This window comes from Callorhinchus milii, unplaced genomic scaffold (genome assembly GCF_018977255.1).
Source record: "Callorhinchus milii isolate IMCB2004 unplaced genomic scaffold, IMCB_Cmil_1.0 Scaffold30, whole genome shotgun sequence".
In the NCBI taxonomy this organism is placed as follows: domain Eukaryota; kingdom Metazoa; phylum Chordata; class Chondrichthyes; order Chimaeriformes; family Callorhinchidae; genus Callorhinchus; species Callorhinchus milii.
This window is the reverse complement of record NW_024704771.1, coordinates 702265-720480: the sequence shown is the minus strand read 5'-3', so window position 1 is coordinate 720480 and position 18216 is coordinate 702265. Positions and strand designations below refer to the sequence as shown.

The 18216-nt window shown below is 52.8% G+C and overlaps 1 protein-coding gene across 1 annotated transcript; it reads right to left on the bottom strand.

The window, feature by feature from the left end:
* Positions 1–2630: 2630 nt before the first annotated feature.
* rgl2 (ral guanine nucleotide dissociation stimulator-like 2) lies at positions 2631–17575 on the bottom strand (the record flags this gene model as incomplete). Its single annotated transcript, XM_042344750.1, has 13 exons — positions 2631–3562; positions 4271–4385; positions 5479–5712; positions 7053–7170; positions 7774–7866; positions 10380–10501; positions 10989–11021; positions 11943–12017; positions 13235–13306; positions 14739–14823; positions 15103–15206; positions 15942–16157; positions 17432–17575. Coding segments are annotated over 13 exons (1560 nt in total), but the record flags the coding sequence as incomplete, so codon positions are not given.
* Positions 17576–18216: the final 641 nt, after the last annotated feature.

The following is an 18216-nucleotide window of genomic DNA, read 5'->3' as shown; positions in this document are numbered from 1 at the left end:
CAATCCAGTGGGACACTGCCGTGTGCAATTGGCTGCTGCGTTTCACTCACAAAATATAGTCAAGTACAGTATATTCTGTGAAGTGCATTGCGACATCTCGAATACATGATAAAGCACTATATCAAATGCACGGATTATTGCAACCAGAACCCTGTCTAGTTCTATCTTCCAACACCACCTCTCCTCTCAGCTCAATCTTTGCGGATGTGCCCTTGACTGGTTCGAATCCTACCTCTCGCACCGTCTCCAACGTGTCCCCATTAACGGCTTCTCCTTCAGCCGCCGCACAATCACGTGTGGCATCCCTCAGGGCTTTGTCTTTGGCCGCCAGCTCGTGTCCCAAACACTGATTGTCCAGCACCTTGGGTCATCCTCCCAACATCCTGCCAACGCGATACAAATGTAGTTTTGTGGTTGTTGTTGTCCCTGGTGTCATTGGTGTAAATCTCCGCTGCACCTTCTCCAAGGGCCCTGACATATTTCCTAAAGTGTGGTGCCCAGAATTGGACACAATACTCCAGCTGAGACCCTAACCAGCCATTTTTTATTGCTTTTGTACTCTCTGCCTCTATTTATAAAGCCAAGGTTCCTATCCGCTTTTAATGAGATATATTGTGTTCATTCATTTATTCTGGTCATCTGGAGTCTGTCTGTTTCCATGCTTCAGGGTATTGAAATCAGAGAAAGGGTTTCACAGATGTATGTAACTACTTAATTGCTCCTGTATCTGGAAATGAGGTAAACATGCAACCTGTTAACTTAATTTTAGGGAAGTATTGGTGAGAGCCAATTCCAAGTATTCCAATTCTCTCTCCTCATGTTCTCAGCGGCGTATTTGGATTTAAAAATGGCGTTTGATAATGTAACCGTCAAAATCATAGCTAATGGAACAGCTGAAAAGGAGAAAAGAGCAACGTACCAGTGGGAATTAAAGAATATCTGTATTATTTGTGGAGTGTGTAACACTTCAGGGTGTTAGAATGTCTTTATTTTAATCTAAAACATTAATGATCTGGATTGAGTGAATGATATCTAATTGTACAGAATATCTTGTGAAACAATAACAGGCATCTTCCAACTTGAAGAGCTCTTGATCCAATCGAGGGATTATTATTATTTCAATGAGATACCAGAACATTTTTAACATAGTCTGTGCGTGAGCGTAATGTTGAGAAGACAGAAGAAAGCAGCAGAGCTAAACACGGTTCTGTGAGTGGCCCAGCAAGCGAGTAATGGAATAAGTGCAGATGGATTTGAAGCGCTGCCTGAATTGGGTCTGGGTCAGGCCTTAGATGAAGGTGTTGGAGCAGGAGCTGAGGAACTGGATCATGTAAACCCACCTCCTCAGCGACGGTGGAAGGGCTGCCATAGTCAGACTCCAGGACTTTGCCCTCCATTGCCATCACAAACATGGAGCAGACCACATGCCCGAGATGGTAAAGAACAGGATTATGGATTTCTGCCGGTTCTCCACATCCCTCCCTTTCACAGACCCCCGAAGACCCTGGCGCATCCTGCTGGCCACCAGCACATACCTGATGGTCAGGGAGTCGAACAGGAGGATGAGGATGAAGGGAAGCAGTGGGTTTACAATGACGCTAAATAAGGCAAAGGCCCTAAACAACAACAACAAGATTACATTTGTATAGCGCCTTTCACGTCGGGAGAACATCCCAAGGTGCTGGACAGAGTACAGCATTTCAGACCCATTTCAGACTAAAGGCGGGAATGGTATATCAGCCCAGTGAATATGACCAGGAGGTTGGCAACAGCCATTGTGACCAGGGAGTGGGTGATAATAATAATAATAATAATAATAATAATCCTTGCATTTGATATAGTGCTTTTCACGTTGGGAGGACGTCCCAAAGCGCTTCACAGAACACACTGTAAAGTGAATTGACTGTATATTTTGGGCGAACGCGGCAGCCAATTGCGCACAGCAATGTCCCACAAACAGTCGTAGATTGAAAATGACCAATTTAATTATTGTTTTTAGTTTTGGAGGGATTATTATTAGGCTCTGTGTGGAGTAAGGAAACTTGCCCAAGGTTTCACCCTCTGCCTGGAATTGAACTCAGGTCTCTCACTTGCAAAGCGAGTGCTCTAACCACTGAGCTACAGGACTCCATATATTTGGAGAGTCCACACATTCCCTTATATATTATGATATAATATATATTATAGTTTGGCATCAAACTATAATAATCTTTGCGACTGATGTGGTGCTTCTCATGTTGTTCAGATGTCAACATTTTGCCCTACCCGGCAATCAAACTCAGGTCCTCTCGCTTGCGAGGCGAGGGCTCTAACCAATGAGTTAAAGGACTCCGCAATTTAAAATAGTTTAAAACAGAGGGGCGGTGGGGAAAAATGTTTTCACCCAACGAGTTGTTGGGATCTGGAATGCATTGCAAAGCCGATTTCACAACAACTTTTAAGAGAGAAGGAAGATAATTATTTGGGGAGGACGAGTTTGCAGGGCTAAGGGGAGAGAGTGGGGGAGAGGGGTTGACTTGGAAAAGCTCTTCACAAAGAGCCGACACAGACACAATGAGCCGAATGGCCTCGTGTATAATTGTATGATTCGAGGTGACAGCTACACACGAAGAGAGACAGATAGGCAGTTCACCTGGACTACGTATTTATTTGAATATAAAATACTCATTTTACTGTATTAATGGAACACAAACAACTTTATATAATCGCAATATAACAAAATTTGCATTTATACAGCGCCTTTCATTGCCATTGAGGCATCTCAAAGTGCTTCACAGGAATATATTGTAAAGTGTAGTGACTTGTGTTTTGCGGTCGAAACGCGGCAACCAATTTGCGCGCAGCAATATCCTCACAGACAGCCGGGAAGCGAGTGAGTGAGTGATTTTACCTGTCGGCCAGGACACCTGGAGAGAAACTCTCCTCTCCCCCCACCCCCTACCCCACATCCCCGCCGCACCCCACCCAGGGGGCAAACTTTAACATCTTTCTGAACAGAGCACAGACGGGAGCGATGTTCAAGGTCTCTGACAATGAGACCCTCTCTCACCCTCTGTCCTCTCAGCGCACTTCTTGGAGCATCAGGAATGTGAGCTCAGAGTCCCTGACTTGTGGGGGGCTCAAGCCCACAACCTCCCGACTCAGAGGTGAGAGAGCAAGTGACTGAGGTCTCTCCACCTTATCAAATTCTTTCACAATCTTAAACGCTCTCTCAGAGGGGAGGCGGAGAGGGGACGCGAGGAGGTGAGAGGGCAGGGCAGGGGAGGGGAGGGTGGGTGGTGGCTGATGTATGGGCACAGACATCATCGGGGTTTGAAAGTGGGGGAATTACATGGACCTCAGGCCTTAGACAGAAGCTCACTCACTCGCACCCTCGCTCGCTCCCTGAGCAGGAAGCTTGGGCTGTGAAGTGGTTAGAACAAGGTTCTGGAGATCTTCATCCCCTTGGACTTGATCTTGGGGAAGGAAGTGCCGCTCTCAGTCCCCTTCCCCCGCAACAGGAAATCAATGCTGGAGGAGGTCATGGCGTAGAAGACATTGGCATTGTGGGGAATGGTCAACTCTGTCGACAACAAGAATATTAGTGTCAACAACATTGACAACAACAAAATCAACATCAACCACACGAACATTAATAACTTCAACAACACGAACATTAATAACTTCAACTACAACATCAATAACAACGTTGAAATAACAACACCAACAACATCAGCACCAACAACATCATCATCATCACCACCAACAAGGTCATCAACATCAACATCTCCAACAGATGTCATTCACTTTCACGAGGGGAGGACATCCCAAGGCGTTGGACAGTCAGGGTTTGGAACTAGAGCAATTAGTAACAATATTAATTGTAATATTAATTATAATACCAACAATAACATTATTATTAATAACATTGAGGGGGGTTGAGGGTATGAGGATGTGTGTGTGTGGGAGGAGTCTTGGGGGTGAGGTGTGTGTGTGGGGGTGGTGGGTATTGAGGGGTGTGTAACGGTGAGAGTGTTCGAAGTGAGGATGTGGGTATAAGGGTGTGTGTGGTCGCGGGGGAAGTGTTGGTGGTGTGAGAGTTGGTGTATAAGGGTGTGTGTGTGTGCGAAGTGGGGAGTGTTTGGGGTATGAGGGAGTGTGAGGGTATGAGAGTGATTATTTGGGGTGTTGGGGGTTGTGAGGTGAGTGTATGAGAGTCTGATCATTACCATCAACATCAACAATATTATGAGATACGAAGGAGTCATCACATGACTGTGATGTGTGTTACCTTTCTGTCCGTCCATTAGCTGTACCAGGTTCCAGTTGGATGCCTCGCTCGGGTCCTGGTTATGCTTCTCCAGAGCTTTCCCCACCACTGCCCGTGTCTTATCCTGGCTCGACACCTCGAATCATAAAATCATAGAACATTACAGCACAGAAGGAGGCCATTCGGCCCACTGAGCCTGAGCCGGCTCTTCGGAAGAGCTACCCAATCAGTCCCACTCTTTCCCCACACCCTTGCAAACTTTCCTTATCAAGTACCGAACCAATTCCCTTTTGGAAGTTGTTATTGAAGCTGTTTCCACCCTTTCAGGCTGTTCATTCCAGACCGTAACAACCCTCTCCGTAAAAAAAAACATTTCTCCCCGTCTCCCCTCTGGTTCTTTTGCCAATTATCATGAATCTATTTGCCGTGGTAACCCCTCCCTCCACAGGCTGCGGATCATCCGGAACTCTGCAGCCCGTGTCCTCTCCCGCACCAAACTCCGTGACCCCATCTCCCCCACTCTCGCCCGACTCCACTGTCTTCACATCGCATAGAGGATACAGTTCAAGATCCTGGTCCTCACCTTCAAAGCCCTCCATGGCCTTGCTCCCCCCTACCTCTCCGACCTCCTAACCCGCTACCACCCTGTTCGCTCCCTCCGCTCAGCGGGCTCCAGCCTGCTTCACGTCCCCCGCCTCGCTCGTCCCATTATCGGCGGGCAAGCCTTCCGCAGTCCCTCTGCCTCGCCCCCTCCCTCGCCACCTTCAAGACCCTCCTCTTTGACCGTGCTTTCGATCTCCCTGCTTCCCCCCCTGCTCTCCACGCTCCCCCATCCCAACCCCCAGCTCAGGTCCGAAACTCTGTCCAGCGCCTTGGGATGTCCTCCCGATGTGAAAGGCGCCATATAAATGTAATTTTGTTGTTGTTGTTGACCCACCTGCCGGAGGAAACAGTTTTTGCCCGGTCTCTGTCTACTTTACCAAAACCCCTCATAATTTTGATCACCTTTATTAAATGTCACACAGAGAGTGTGGGAATCTTCCTCTGTGTCTTTCTCTTTCACTCTCTCTCTCTCACTCCTGTCTTTCTCACTCTCTCTGTCTCTCTCTCTGTCTGTATTTCTCACATTCTCTCTCTCAATTCTCTCTCTCTCTCTGGCTCTCTCTCACACACTCTCTCCCTCTCTCTCCCTCCCTCTGTCTGTGTGACACAGGTGTGTGCGCTCTCACCAGAATACTCTTGTACATGTTGCCGTTGTCGATATCCAGTCTGACACGTATGATGCGTGTGTCGCTCTGGGGGGGCCCGGGCTGGGGGCTGCAGGGGGTCTGAGCCCCGCACGAAGCAGAGCGGCGATGCCCCCTGGGGATAGACTCCGCGGGGGGAGGGATGGCAGGGTGTGCTGGGGGGGGAGGGTTTAACCCCACGGAGTCCAGCGTGGAGACGGAGGGCCATTTCTTGTGCTGGAAAATGGAGAGAGGGACACATAACCTTACCATCGGATAATAGCGTCTCATCGCTTCGTCAAGGTAGCGCTTAGCAGGACGTACCGTAAGTGAATTGACCGTATGTTTTGTGGGCGAAACGCGGCAGACAATTGCGCATAGCAGTGTCTGTCCCACAAACAGTCGTGGATTGAAGTGACCAAATTATTATTGTTATGTTTTGAAGGGATTATTACCCCCTGGAAAAGCGATGCACCGATCGACTAACGACCGGATTCCTGCTTTACTGTTTGGTGAACATGGGCGTGTGTGGAGTAAGGAAACTTGCCCTGAACAGAACTGCCCGGGAATCGAACCCAGGACCTCTCGTTTGCAAGGCCAGTGCTCTTACCACTATGTTACAGGACTCCACTGTGTGTGAGAGAGAGAGAGAGAGCGAGAGAGCCGTGACACCCTCAACTGTCCAGTACTCGCTGCCCAGGCCACCAGGACAGAGAGAGAGGCCAGACCAGGGGCAGAGAGGGACCAGGGGCAGAGAGGGACCAGGGGCAGAGAGGGACCAGGGCCAGAGAGGGACCAGGGGCAGAGAGGGACCAGGGCCAGAGAGGGACCAGGGCCAGAGAGGGACCAGGGCCAGAGATGGACCAGGGGCAGAGAGGGACCAGGGGCAGAGAGGGACCAGGGGCAGAGAGGGACCAGGGGCAGAGAGGGACCAGGGGCAGAGAGAGACCAGGGGCAGAGAGAGAAGCTGGGGCCTTCTCTCTATCGGTCTCTCCCTCTCTGTCTCCCTATCATGGTTCCCAGTTTCTGGTGCCCTCACGGGCTAGTTTATGATCCTTTGTGGAGGGAGGGTGGTTACGATGCCCTGGGGGTGGCGTTATGATGCCCCGGGGCGGGGAAATGATGCTCTGGGAGCAGGGTTATGGTGCCCTGGGGGTGGGGTTATGATGCCCTGGGGGGCGAGGTTATGGTGCCCTGGGGGTGGGGTTATGATGCCCTGGGGGCATGATATGGTGCCCTATGGGCGGGGTTATGATGTTTTGGGGGGCAGGGTATGGTGCCCTGGGGGCAGGGTATGGTGCCCTGGGGGCAGGGTATGGTGCCCTGTGGGTGGGGTTATGATGCCCTGGGGGGTGGCGGGGCATTGTTAGTGTTTGCTCACTGTAAAATCCTCGCAGACTGAGGGACAGGGCCTGACGTGTAGTGACTGTGCGTTAGACAGGGTACTGAGAAACACTGGCCATACAGCCAGAAGCACCTGCCACGGTCTCACAGCAAAGTGTAGACGGAGGGGGGGAAGGGGACAGGCAGGGAGGGGAGGGGAGGAATCAGTGACAGGAACCGCCATTGGTTGTTACCTTGGTGACCTTGGAGAGCAAGTTGGAGAAGGGGCTGAGGAGATGGTCCAGGGCGGGGTCCTGGGTGGGGCTCTGGGCGTCGCCGAACAAAGTGGGGTCTCCCCGGGCGGATGGGGCCCTGAAACAGAGAATATGGACGGTCATCAGACCCGCAATAAAGATGTCCAAATCCTCGCTGCGCCCCAAAACCCTACCCCTCCCCTCCCCCACCCCACCGGAAGGGCCGACCAGTCACTGGGGGCAGGGAGGAGTCATCCCACTCAGCTCCCGGGAACCCTGCAAGCCGAAGCCCTAATGGGTAGAGTGGTCCCAGCTGGACAAGCCAGACATGGCTCACTGTAAAGTGTAGTGACTCTGTTTTGCGGGCGAGCGCAGCAGCCCAATGTGCACGCAAAGTGTTATCCATCGGCCAGGACACCAGGAGAGAAACTTCCCTCATTCCCACCCACCTCTCTGACAACCCTGTGGAGATCTTTAATGTCCGCCTGAACAGGACACAAACGGGGGAGTGAGGTTCAATGTCTCAATTGAAGAACAGTCTCTGTGACAATGCGGCGCTCTCTCTCTCTCTCTCTCTCTCTCTCTCCCCCTCTCTCGCGCTCTCCCAGCATCGGCCTGGACTGTGAGCCAGAGACCCCGGTGATTGGGTCAAGCAGACTGGCGGTGGGGGCGCTGGGGGGGGGTGGGCTTGAACCCATAATCTTACCCCCACATGACTTACTCTTCCCACGCTGTGACGATTAGTGTTGGTTGAAACTTTGCGGGGTTACTGCTGATCTCAGTCAGGGGCTCGATCTCACATGACAGCTGATAACTGGAAAATAACAGAATTATATTAAGATCTCATCCTGTAGCGTATCAGTTAGAGCACTCGTCTCGCAAGCGAGAGGACCTGGGTTCAATTCCCATGTCGGGCGAAATCTTAGGGACGTTTCCTTACTTCCTTACACACCTCTGTTGACCCGGCAGTAAGTAGGAACCCGGTTGTTAGTCGATTGGCGGATCGCTATTCTGGGGTTACCAATCCCTTCAGAAAAGAAAAATAATAATAATGCGGTCACTCAATCCACGGCTCTTTGCGGGACGCTGCTGTGCGCGATTGGCTGCCGTGTTTCACCCACAAAATACTCAGTCGATTCCCTTTACAGTACATTCCACAAAGCGCTTTTGCGACGTCCTGAAGATGTGATAGGACGCTATTTCAAACGCAAGGATTATTATTATTGGGAGGCGAGAGAGTGTGTCAGCGAGCGGCCGAGACAGGGAGTGAGTGAGGGGGCGAGCGAGGGCGGAGGGAAGCAGTAGATGGGAACCCGGTTGTTAGTCGATTGGAGGATCTGGTAATAATCCCTTCAGTCCATGGCTGTTTGTGGGACACTGTCGCATTTCGCCCACAAAATATACAGTCACGTAGCTTACCGTATATTCTGGGAAACACTTTGAGATGCTTTGAAGGGCATTCCCCCTCCCTCCCACCCCCCCCCCCCCAAGCTGCCTCCATCCTCACCTAAAATGCCAAGCGCTTTGCAGAATACACCGTAGAGCGAATTAACTGTGTATTTTGTGTGCGGAATCAGCAGCCAATTGCGCGCAGCAGCGTCCGCACAAACAGTCGTGGATTAATAATAATGATGATAATAAAAATAATAAAAATTGCAATGTCTGACACGGCAGCTTTTACTTCAAGAGGTCACTCAGTCTCTCACCCCCCGAGGCAGGAGGTTTGGGTTCGATCCCCCTACATGTTGGGGACACTGAGCTCCCTTTGTCCAGGTTGGTGCTCCAGCGAAGGAGAGAGAGAGAGAGAGAGAGCGCCACATTGTCAGAGACTCCGTCCTTCGACAGAGACCTTAAACCCCACTCCCCGTCTATGCCCTGTTCAGGCGGACATTAAAGGGTGGTGGTGGGGGTGAGTGTAGGGGGGAGAGAAGGGAGTTTCTCTCCTGGGGTCCTGGCCGACAGATAAAATCGCTCGTTCGCTTCAAGACTAATTTCCTGGACACTCGCGCATGAGACCCAGGGGAATAAACACACGGAATTGTGAAGGTGTCAGTCGCTTTACAAAATATTATAATGATATAATAATCCTTTGCATTTGGTACAACAAATGGCATTTACGCATCTTTCACGGTGGGGGGGAGGACGTCCCGAGGCACTGGAGTGTCAGGGTTTTGGACCTGAGTTGGGGTTGGGATCGGTGGGGGGGTGGGTGGGTGGAGGGGAGGGATAAGATGGTGGCTGAAGGCTGCAAGAGGAGGGTGTTGACGGAGGTCTGGGGTGGGAGACAGGTGAAGCGTATGTGGGATATGGCGCATAATCAGGTCCTGAGACTTTGCAAACCCCTCTGAGATGCTGCACTGCATGAGGCACGACATAAATACCGTAAGGTGAATTGCCCGTATATTTTCTGGGCGCAAAGTGGCAGCCAATTGCGTCCGGCGGTGTCCCACAAACAGCCGTGGATTGATTGACCAAATTTTATTTTTAAGGGCTTCTTACCCCTGGAAATGTGAACCGCCTTTCACCGAACAACCAGGCTCCGACTTACTGCTTGGTGAACAGAGGCATGTAGAGCAAGGAAACTTGCCCAAGGTTCCTCCCTGCCCGAGTATCAAACCCTGGTCCTCTCGCTTGCCAGGCGAGTGCTCTAACCACTACGCTACAGGCCTCCACGATGAGACAGACATCGAATATTGCAGCTCAGAAGGAGGCCATTCGGGTCACCGTGCTTGTGCCAGCTCTTTGGAAGAGGTACCCAATCAGCCCCACTTCCCCGCTCTTTCCCCATGTCCTTGCAAATGTTTCCTTTTCAAGTACCTGTCCAATTTCCTTTCTAAAGTTGTTGTCAAATCTCTTTCCATCACCCTTTCAGGCAATGCATTCCAGACCGTAACTCCCAGTGCAAAACAAAAATCTCCTCGTCTCCCCATCTGGTTCTTTTGACAATTATCTTATATCTGTGTGCCCTGGTTACTGACCCACCCACCAGAGGAAACAGTTTCTCCCTATCTCTCCATCAAAACCCCTCAGAATTGTGAACATCTCTATTAAATCTCCCCTCAACCTTCTCTGCTCTAAGGAGGCTCTCTCGTCTCTCCATGTAACGGAAGCCCCTCATCCCTGGTCCCATTCTGGTAAATCGTCTCTGCACCTTCTCCAAGGCCTTGACATCCTTCCTAAAGTGTGGTGCCCAGAATTGGGACACAATACTCTCGCTGAGGCCTAACCAGTGACTTATAGAGGTCCAGCATAACTTCCTTGCTTTTGTACTCTATGCTTATGGCGATTTTCTCGTATAACTTTTGGGAGAGAAGGAGAGACACTTACCTCTCTGTCTCACTCAGAGATTGGAGCCAGTAAAACCAGGCCAGGAACTCAGGGTCTTTCTCGATTGCGTAATTTTTACACGCGGACTGCAACAGCTTAATCTGGGCAATGATCTCAAACTCCTAAGGTCACCGACACAACAGAACAGGACAGTAAGAATGGGGGGTACGGAGTTTAATGTGTGATAGGCAGCAAGTGGAGCCTGGAGAGGACTGTGGTGATGGGGATACAGAGTTTAGTGTGTGATGGGGAGGCAGTGGAGCCTGACGAGAAATATGGTGATGGAGGTAGGAGTTTAGTGTGTGATAGAGAGCCAGTGGAGTCTGGCAAGGACTGGGCTGATGGGGGTATGGAGTTTAATGTGTGTGAAAGTGTGGCCACCAATGGTGGAATGGAGGGGTATGAGAGACAGGTTGAGCAGAGCTTGCGGGTAGTGAGTCGGGGAGTAAGCAGGTCGGAGAGGTAGGGAGGTGCGAGGGCATGAAGGCATAGGAAGAGGGGAGAGGTACCACACAGCGCTCAGCCCCAACACACCCCCGCCACCCCACCCCACCCCACCCCAGCACGAGGTGAGAGAGGACAGAGTCAGAATTCAGAGGCAATAGTTACCTTTCTGTGTTTGTCAAAATTAATTAATCCATCCTTGGAAGAAAGAGAAAAAAGATAAGAGAGATAACATTAACTGGGGTGATGGGGGAATGGAGATAAGTGTGTGCGATGGGGAGCCGGTGGAGCCTGGCGAGAACTTTGTGATGGGGGTAGGAGTTTAGTGTGTGATAGGGAGCCAGTTCATCATAAGAACATAAGAAGTGCGAGGCCAAAAAAGGTCCAACTGTTTCCCCTTCCACCTTCCTGGTTGTCGCCTGCACATATGTCCCAAACTATATCCCATAATATTATTTCCTGGAAGAAAACTATCCATAAGAACACAAGAAAACGGATCCGTGGAATAGCTGCACCGCCAGGTCGAGTGTGTAACTAACATTACAGCGATGGGCAAAGGCGGAGAGGGAGAGACTGATAGAGAGGGAGAGCCGGAGGGAGAGGGGTGAAATGGAGGGGTAGAGACTGATAGAGAGGGGGAGGGACTGACGAATAATAATAATTTGTCAGTCTCTCCCCCTCTCTATCAGTCTCTACCCCTCCATAGAGGAAGGAGAGATGGAGGGAGAGACTGATAGAGAGGGATAGAGACTGATAGAGAGAGGGCAAAATGGAGGGAGAGACGGATAGAGAGAGAATGAGACAGAGAAGGAGAGGCGGAGGGATAGAGATTGATGGAGAGGAGGAGTGACTGATGGCGAGAGGGCATGACTGAAAGAGAGGAGGAGAGACTGATAGAGAGAGAGGGCGAAATGGAAGGCGAGGCTATTAAAGAGAGAGGTCGAGATGGAGGGAGAGAGGGGGAGAGGGAGAGACTGATAGAGAGAGAGTGAGACGGAGGGGGAGAGATTGATAGAGAGAGAGAGGGGGCGAGACGGAGAGGGAGAGTCTGACCGAGAGATGGAGAGACTGAGAGAGAGAGGGAGAGACGGAGGTGGGAGAGTGATAGAGAGGAGTTACCTCAGTGTAGTCTTTCACCGCTGTGTCCAACATTACCAGGTCAGTGAGGAAAGTGCCGAGATAAGGAACCGTGCCCTGTAACACAGAGTGTCAGTCACGTTAGAATATGATCTATGCCGTGAAATTTATAATCCAATCTCAAACGTTAAGTTGTTAATCTCTTGCTCACGTGAACCAAAATGGCAAATAACACCGTTTTGTACCCGAAACATCGGTTAATAACATGAAGGTGTTTCCCTCAGTTAAGAGGCAGCGGTCAGCATGAAAAGATTGAAACAACAACAACAGCAAAATGACATTTATAGAGCGCCTTTCGCGTCGGGAGGACGTCCCAAGGCGCTGGACAGTCAGGGGTCGGGGACCGAGCGTGGGGCAGGGGTGGGGTAGGGGGGAGGGAAGGCACGGAGGTGGGAGGGAGACCAAAGGCGCGGTCGAAGAGAAGGATCTTGAGACCGGCCTTGAAGGAGGCAAAGGGAGGAAGCGAGGCCAAGGGACCGTGGGATGCAGTTCCAGAGTGTGGGGGCGGAGAGGCTGAAAGCCCGGCCACCGATGGTTTGGGCGGGTCGGGCGGGAGACATGGAGCAGCCCGGGGCCCGCCGAACAGAGGGAGCGGGCAGGTTGGTAGGGAGTCAGGCAATCGCTGGCCTCGGGGAGGAAGGAGGATACGCTGTCACCCACTGATAACTAACAAGTAACAGTCAAACACGCTATCGGGTGGTCGAAATTGCCCAGTTCCTGAGTAAAGCAGGAATCACAATACGCTTGAGCCTTTGCCCCGGGGCAAAAGGTCTACGTGGTCTGTGTGCACGATAGTGGATTGAATAATTGAAGTGACTGGTCGGCACTTCCAGGTCCTGCCGATGAGCCGGGCCGGGCCGGGCCGGGCTGTCAGCAGCAGTGAGTGCCCTGGGATCCTGTGGCCCGGCCTGGCCCAGGAACCAGACTAGAAACTGTCACAGAGGTCTGGCTCCATTCGGACATCCGTTGCCAAACATGTCACCTTGGAGCCAGTTCAGCTCCAAGGAGAAAGTGACTGAGCCGGGCTGATACACACTGAGCCGGGCTGATACACACTGAGCCGGGCTGATACACACTGAGCCGGGCTGATACACACTGAGCCGGGCTGATACACACTGAGCCGGGCTGATACACACTGAGCCGGGCTGATACACACTGAGCCGGGCTGATACACACTGAGCCGGGCTGATACACACTGAGCCGGGCTGATACACACTGAGCCGGGCTCACACACACACACACACACACACACACTGAGTTGGGCTAAAACTCACCGATGATTTCTGATCCCGAACCCTTTTGTGATATTTTTTCTTTTCCACTGTGGCAAATTTAGACGTTCCTTCCTGCGAATTTACAAGAATTATAACAGGCGCAATGGTGAGAATGTGACAGAGAGAGAGAGAGAGAGAGAGACAGACAGACAGACGCGACGTGTGAGTAAGAGAATGTGAATGTGAGAGAGAGGGAGAGAGAGAATGTGAGGGAGGGAGAAAGTGTGAGAATGAGGGAGAGGGAGAGACAGAGAGAGGAACGATGAGAGTGTGAGTGTCTGTGAGAAAGAATCTGTGTGAGCGAGAATGAGTTTGAGTGAGAAAGACACGATCTGAAAGAGAGAGAGAGAGAGACAGAGTGAAAGAGACAGAGAGAGTGAGTGTCAGAGAGAGAGACAAGAAAGACGAGAGAGAGGTGTGTAAGCGACCGCGAATGTGTGTGAGAGCCTGAGGCAGCGTGAGAGACAACGAGAGAATCTGTGAGAGAGAGAGAGAGAGAGTGAAAGTGAGAGACACTATCTTAGAGAAATAGTAAGCGAGAGAGAGAAGGAGAGAGAGTAGGAGGGAGACAGAGTGAAAGAGCTTTTGAGACGTCTCGAAGACATATTAAGGCACCATATCAAGTGCAATGATTATTATATACTCTCTCTCTCTCTCTCACTCTCTCTCTCACTCTCTGATACTCATATACTCAGTCTCTCTCACATATTCTTTCTCTCGCTCTCTCTCCCTCTCACTCTCTATCTCGCTCACATACTCTCACTCTTTCTCGCGCACACACGCACTCACTCAATCCCTCCCACGCTCCCTCTGTTACTCTCGCTGAGACTCATACGCTCCCACTCTCGCTCCCACACACCCTCAAACACTCTCACTCTCGCACTCTCAAAACACTCTCACTCTCACGCACTCGCTCGCTGACAGTCTCTCTCATTCCCTCTCACACTCACCCTCTCTCTTATACTCTCACTCTCACACTCTCTCTCACGACTCTCTGTCACACGCTTTCCGCCACACACACTCCAACACACACAGTCTCTCTCATATTCTCGCGGCACTCATACCACTCTCTCTCACTCACGTACTCTCTCTTCCATACACACTCTCTCTTATACACACCCTCTCTCCTTCTATCAATACTGTCTCACACATCTGTCTCTCTCACTCTAACTATCTCACTCCCTCTATCTCTCACACACACTCTCACTCTATTTCATACACATTCTCACACTCACTCTCAAACATTCTCACTCTCTCACACTCTCACTACTCTCTCTGTGACACACACTCTCTCACTCTATACCACACACTCTCTCACCACTCTCTCTAACTCTCACACACTCTCTCACACTCTTTCCTACACTCTCTTTCTATCATTCTCTCACTCTCTATCTCCCTCACCCACTCTCACTCATTCTCTCTCACACAAACAGTCGCTCTCACTCTCTTTATCACACTCCCCCTCTCTCGCTCTATAATCACACACTCTCTCTCTCGCTCTCACCTTCAGTAACAGTTCTCGACTCTGGGAATAATTATTTTTCTCGGAGAAGATTTCCAACAGTTCCTCAAAAGTGTGAAGGTTCTCCCTGTGACAGAGACAGAGCGACATTATATCCCCAGACAGACAGACAGACAGAAAGGAAAGAAGAAAAAGAAAGGAAGGAAGGAAGGAAGGAAGGAAGGAAGGAAGGAAGGAAGGAAGGAAGGAAGGAAAGCAAGCAAGAAGAGAGAGGTTTAAGTTCCTTGAAGCCCTTCCAACACCACCCAACCCCTCCCGCACACAGCCCTCCACCTCTACTGTGTGGAGCCCCTCCACCTGAACCCCCTTCCCCCCGCACCCCCCACCCAGAGCCCGTGGGCTTCACCTGGACACCTCCTCCCAGGTTCTCCTCAGCCGATGGATGGGATTGGTCTGCAGAGCGGAGACGATGGCGTAGGCGGAGGAGAAGTTCTTCAGAGATCGGCATTCCTGAGAGGCAGAGAGACTCACATCAGTCACCCTGCGCTCGCACTCCCTCTCTCCCCCTCTCCCTCTCTCTCTCTCTCTGTGCCTGTGCTGGGGCTCGCTCCCCCTCTGGAGCTCTCTACTCCAACCCCCTCCGTTTGCTCTCCTCTCCGCACCACATCCCCAAATTATCACCAACAACGATAACGATAATCCTGGCCTCGGCGCAGCTTCGAAATGGCCCGAAATGAAAGCGCTTCGCAGAAAGTGTGGAGAGACCGTGTCATTCTCGCGGGGCGAGGGCGGCAGCCGACGGCAGCCAAAGGATCGTGGTTTATCGGGCGACCAAATTATTATTATTATTATTCTTTATTTTATCTTTTGAAGGGAAAGCGATTTCCCCCTCCAATCGGCCCGGGAATCGAACCCGGGTCTTCTCGCTTGCGAGGCGAGGGCTCTAACCACTGAGCTACAGGACTCCACGTCCCTCAGTCCCTTCGCCTCACTCCCTCCCACCCTTTGACGGACCAAACCCCTGACCTTCCCAGCCCCTTGGGACACATTCCCAACGTGAGGAGCGCTGTGCGAATGCAGTAACAACATCCCTTGCGTTCGCCACAACGCCCCTCCTCGCGTCTTCGAGACGTCTCAAAGCGCTCCGCGGGACACGCCGCAAAGCGTAGTGACTGTGCGCGGACTGAAGCGACCGATTCTTTTTTGGGGGCAAAGAAATCTTTGCGCCCGGAAAAGCAACCGCACCTCGGCCACTCGGATCCACTTGTCCAGGATCCTGGCTCTCTGCTGGGGCTTGAGGTTCATGTTCCTGAGGCAGCAGCTGGTCACGCACTCCACCAGTCGGTTAAACTGCCTGACGGTGGCTCTGACGGTGGGAGCCGCGCTCTCCATCCCCTTCTTGTCCCTCCGCGACCAGACCGAGCCCAGGCAGTGATAGGGCACCACCGTCATGAACAGCTCCTGGCGCCCACACGCACACACAGGAACACAACACGTGAGGGTGCTGGTAACACGTCAGATACGACAGCGACAACTTGGGGACCTCAGGCCGGGCGTGGGGGTAGGGGGGCGGTGTGTGGTGGGGGGGGAGAGGGGTCCCGGAGCGCTTGTCAGTGAGTGGGGGCGGGGGGGGGGGGCGGGGGAGCCTGATTCCGAGCCTGGGGAGGGGGTGGGGACAGTCAAACAGGAACGGTTTCAGGCTCGACCGGAAGACGGGGGCAAAGCGGAGGGATAGAGGAAGAGTGTTCCGGAGTTTCGGGGCGTAACGGCTGAAAGCGGGGTCGCAGGGGAGGATGGAGGGCACGGGGCGGGGGGGGGGACGGGGGACGGAGACGCCCGGGCCGGTCGGTGATGGGCGTGGGCTCGGGGTATGGGGGTACGGAGTGTAACGTGTGTGTTGGAGAGCCAGTGGGGCCGGGCGAGGACTGGGGTGATGGAGGCGTGTAGTTCAGTGTGTGTGACTATGTTGTGGGGTAGTTTGGGATCCTGTTCACGGTGGCGTTGGGGGTAAAGATACGTCCGACGTGCGATTATGACGGTTGTGGGTCACACGTGTAATCATCTTACAACACGTTTGATGTTTAATGTTGACTGTAAGAGTTTAATAACAATAATAATCCTTGTATTTGATGTAGTGCCTTTGAGACGTCTGAAAGCGCTTCACGGAGTATACTGTAAGTCGTAGTGACTGTGTATGTTTTGCGGGTGAAACGCAGCAGCCAATCGCGCACATCGACATCCCACAAACAGTCGTGGCTTTGATATGTCGGACATGTCCTCCAGTGTAAAAGTCACGGGTGTAGCAGTTGACGGGACCAGTTGTGTAATTGTAAGTGTGATCAGTGCACACAGTGAAGGTGTCAGGCACGTAAGAGTGAGTGCGATCAGGTGCGTAAGAATCAGTGTAATTGGTTGTGTAAGGGTGAGCGTGTCAGGTGTGTAAGTCAGTGTGTCAGGTGTGTGAGAGTCAAGTGTGTAAGAGTGTGTGTCAGGTGTGTAAGAGTCAGTGTGTCAGGCGTGTATGAGTGTGTGTCAGGTGTGTAAGAGTCAGTGTGTCAGGCGTGTATGAGTGTGTGTCAGGTGTGTAAGAGTGTGTGTCAGCTGTAAGTCAGTGTGTCAGGTGTGTAAGAGTGAATGTGTCAGGTGTGTAAGAGTGTGTGTGTCAGGCGTGTAAGAGTGTGTGTGCGTGTCAGGCGTGTAAGTGTGTGCGTGTCAGGCGTGTCTCAGGGACTCACGGAGTCGATCATGGTGAGCTGCCCAGCGACCGTCTCCGCGGTGAAGGTGAGGAACCGCTCGGTGTCCAGGTGTCTGTGCTCCCCCCCCTCGGCCCCGGCCTCGCCCCGGCCTCGCTCACCGGCACCGCCGCCGCCGCCGCCGCCGCCATCTTCAACACAGACACAAACAGCACCGTCACCGGCCGGTGTATCATACAACAACAACAACAACAACAACTTGGATTTATATAGCGCCCTCCACGCCGGGCAGCGTCTCAGAGCACTTTACAGTTTAGGATCCCGAGGCCGAGCCGGGGGAAGGGGGGGGGGAGCCACGGGGGAGGGGGAGGGGGGAGCCAGGGGAAGGGGGAGGGGGGGAGCCAGGGGGAGGGAGGGGGAGGGGGGGAGCCAGGGGGAGGGGGGGAGCCAGGGGGGGGGGGAGCCACGGGGAGGGGGGGGAGCAGGGGGAGGGGGGGAGCCACGGGGAGGGGAGGGGGGGAGCCAGGGGGAGGGAGGGGGGGGGAGCCAGGGGAAGGGGAGGGGGGGGCGCCACGGGGAGGGGGGGAGCCAGGGGGAGGGGAGGGGGAGCCAGGGGAGGGAGGGGGGGGGAGCCAGGGGGGAGGGAGGGGGGGGGAGCCAGGGGGAGGGGGAAGGGGGGGAGCCAGGGGAGGGAAGGGGCATACGGGGAGGGGGCGGGGCCGAGCCGGGGAGGGGGGGGGGCAGCGGCTGAAGGCGCGGCCGCCGAGGGGGGAGCGGAGGACTCGGGGGACGAGGAGGAGGCCAGACCCGGAGCAACGAAGGCAACG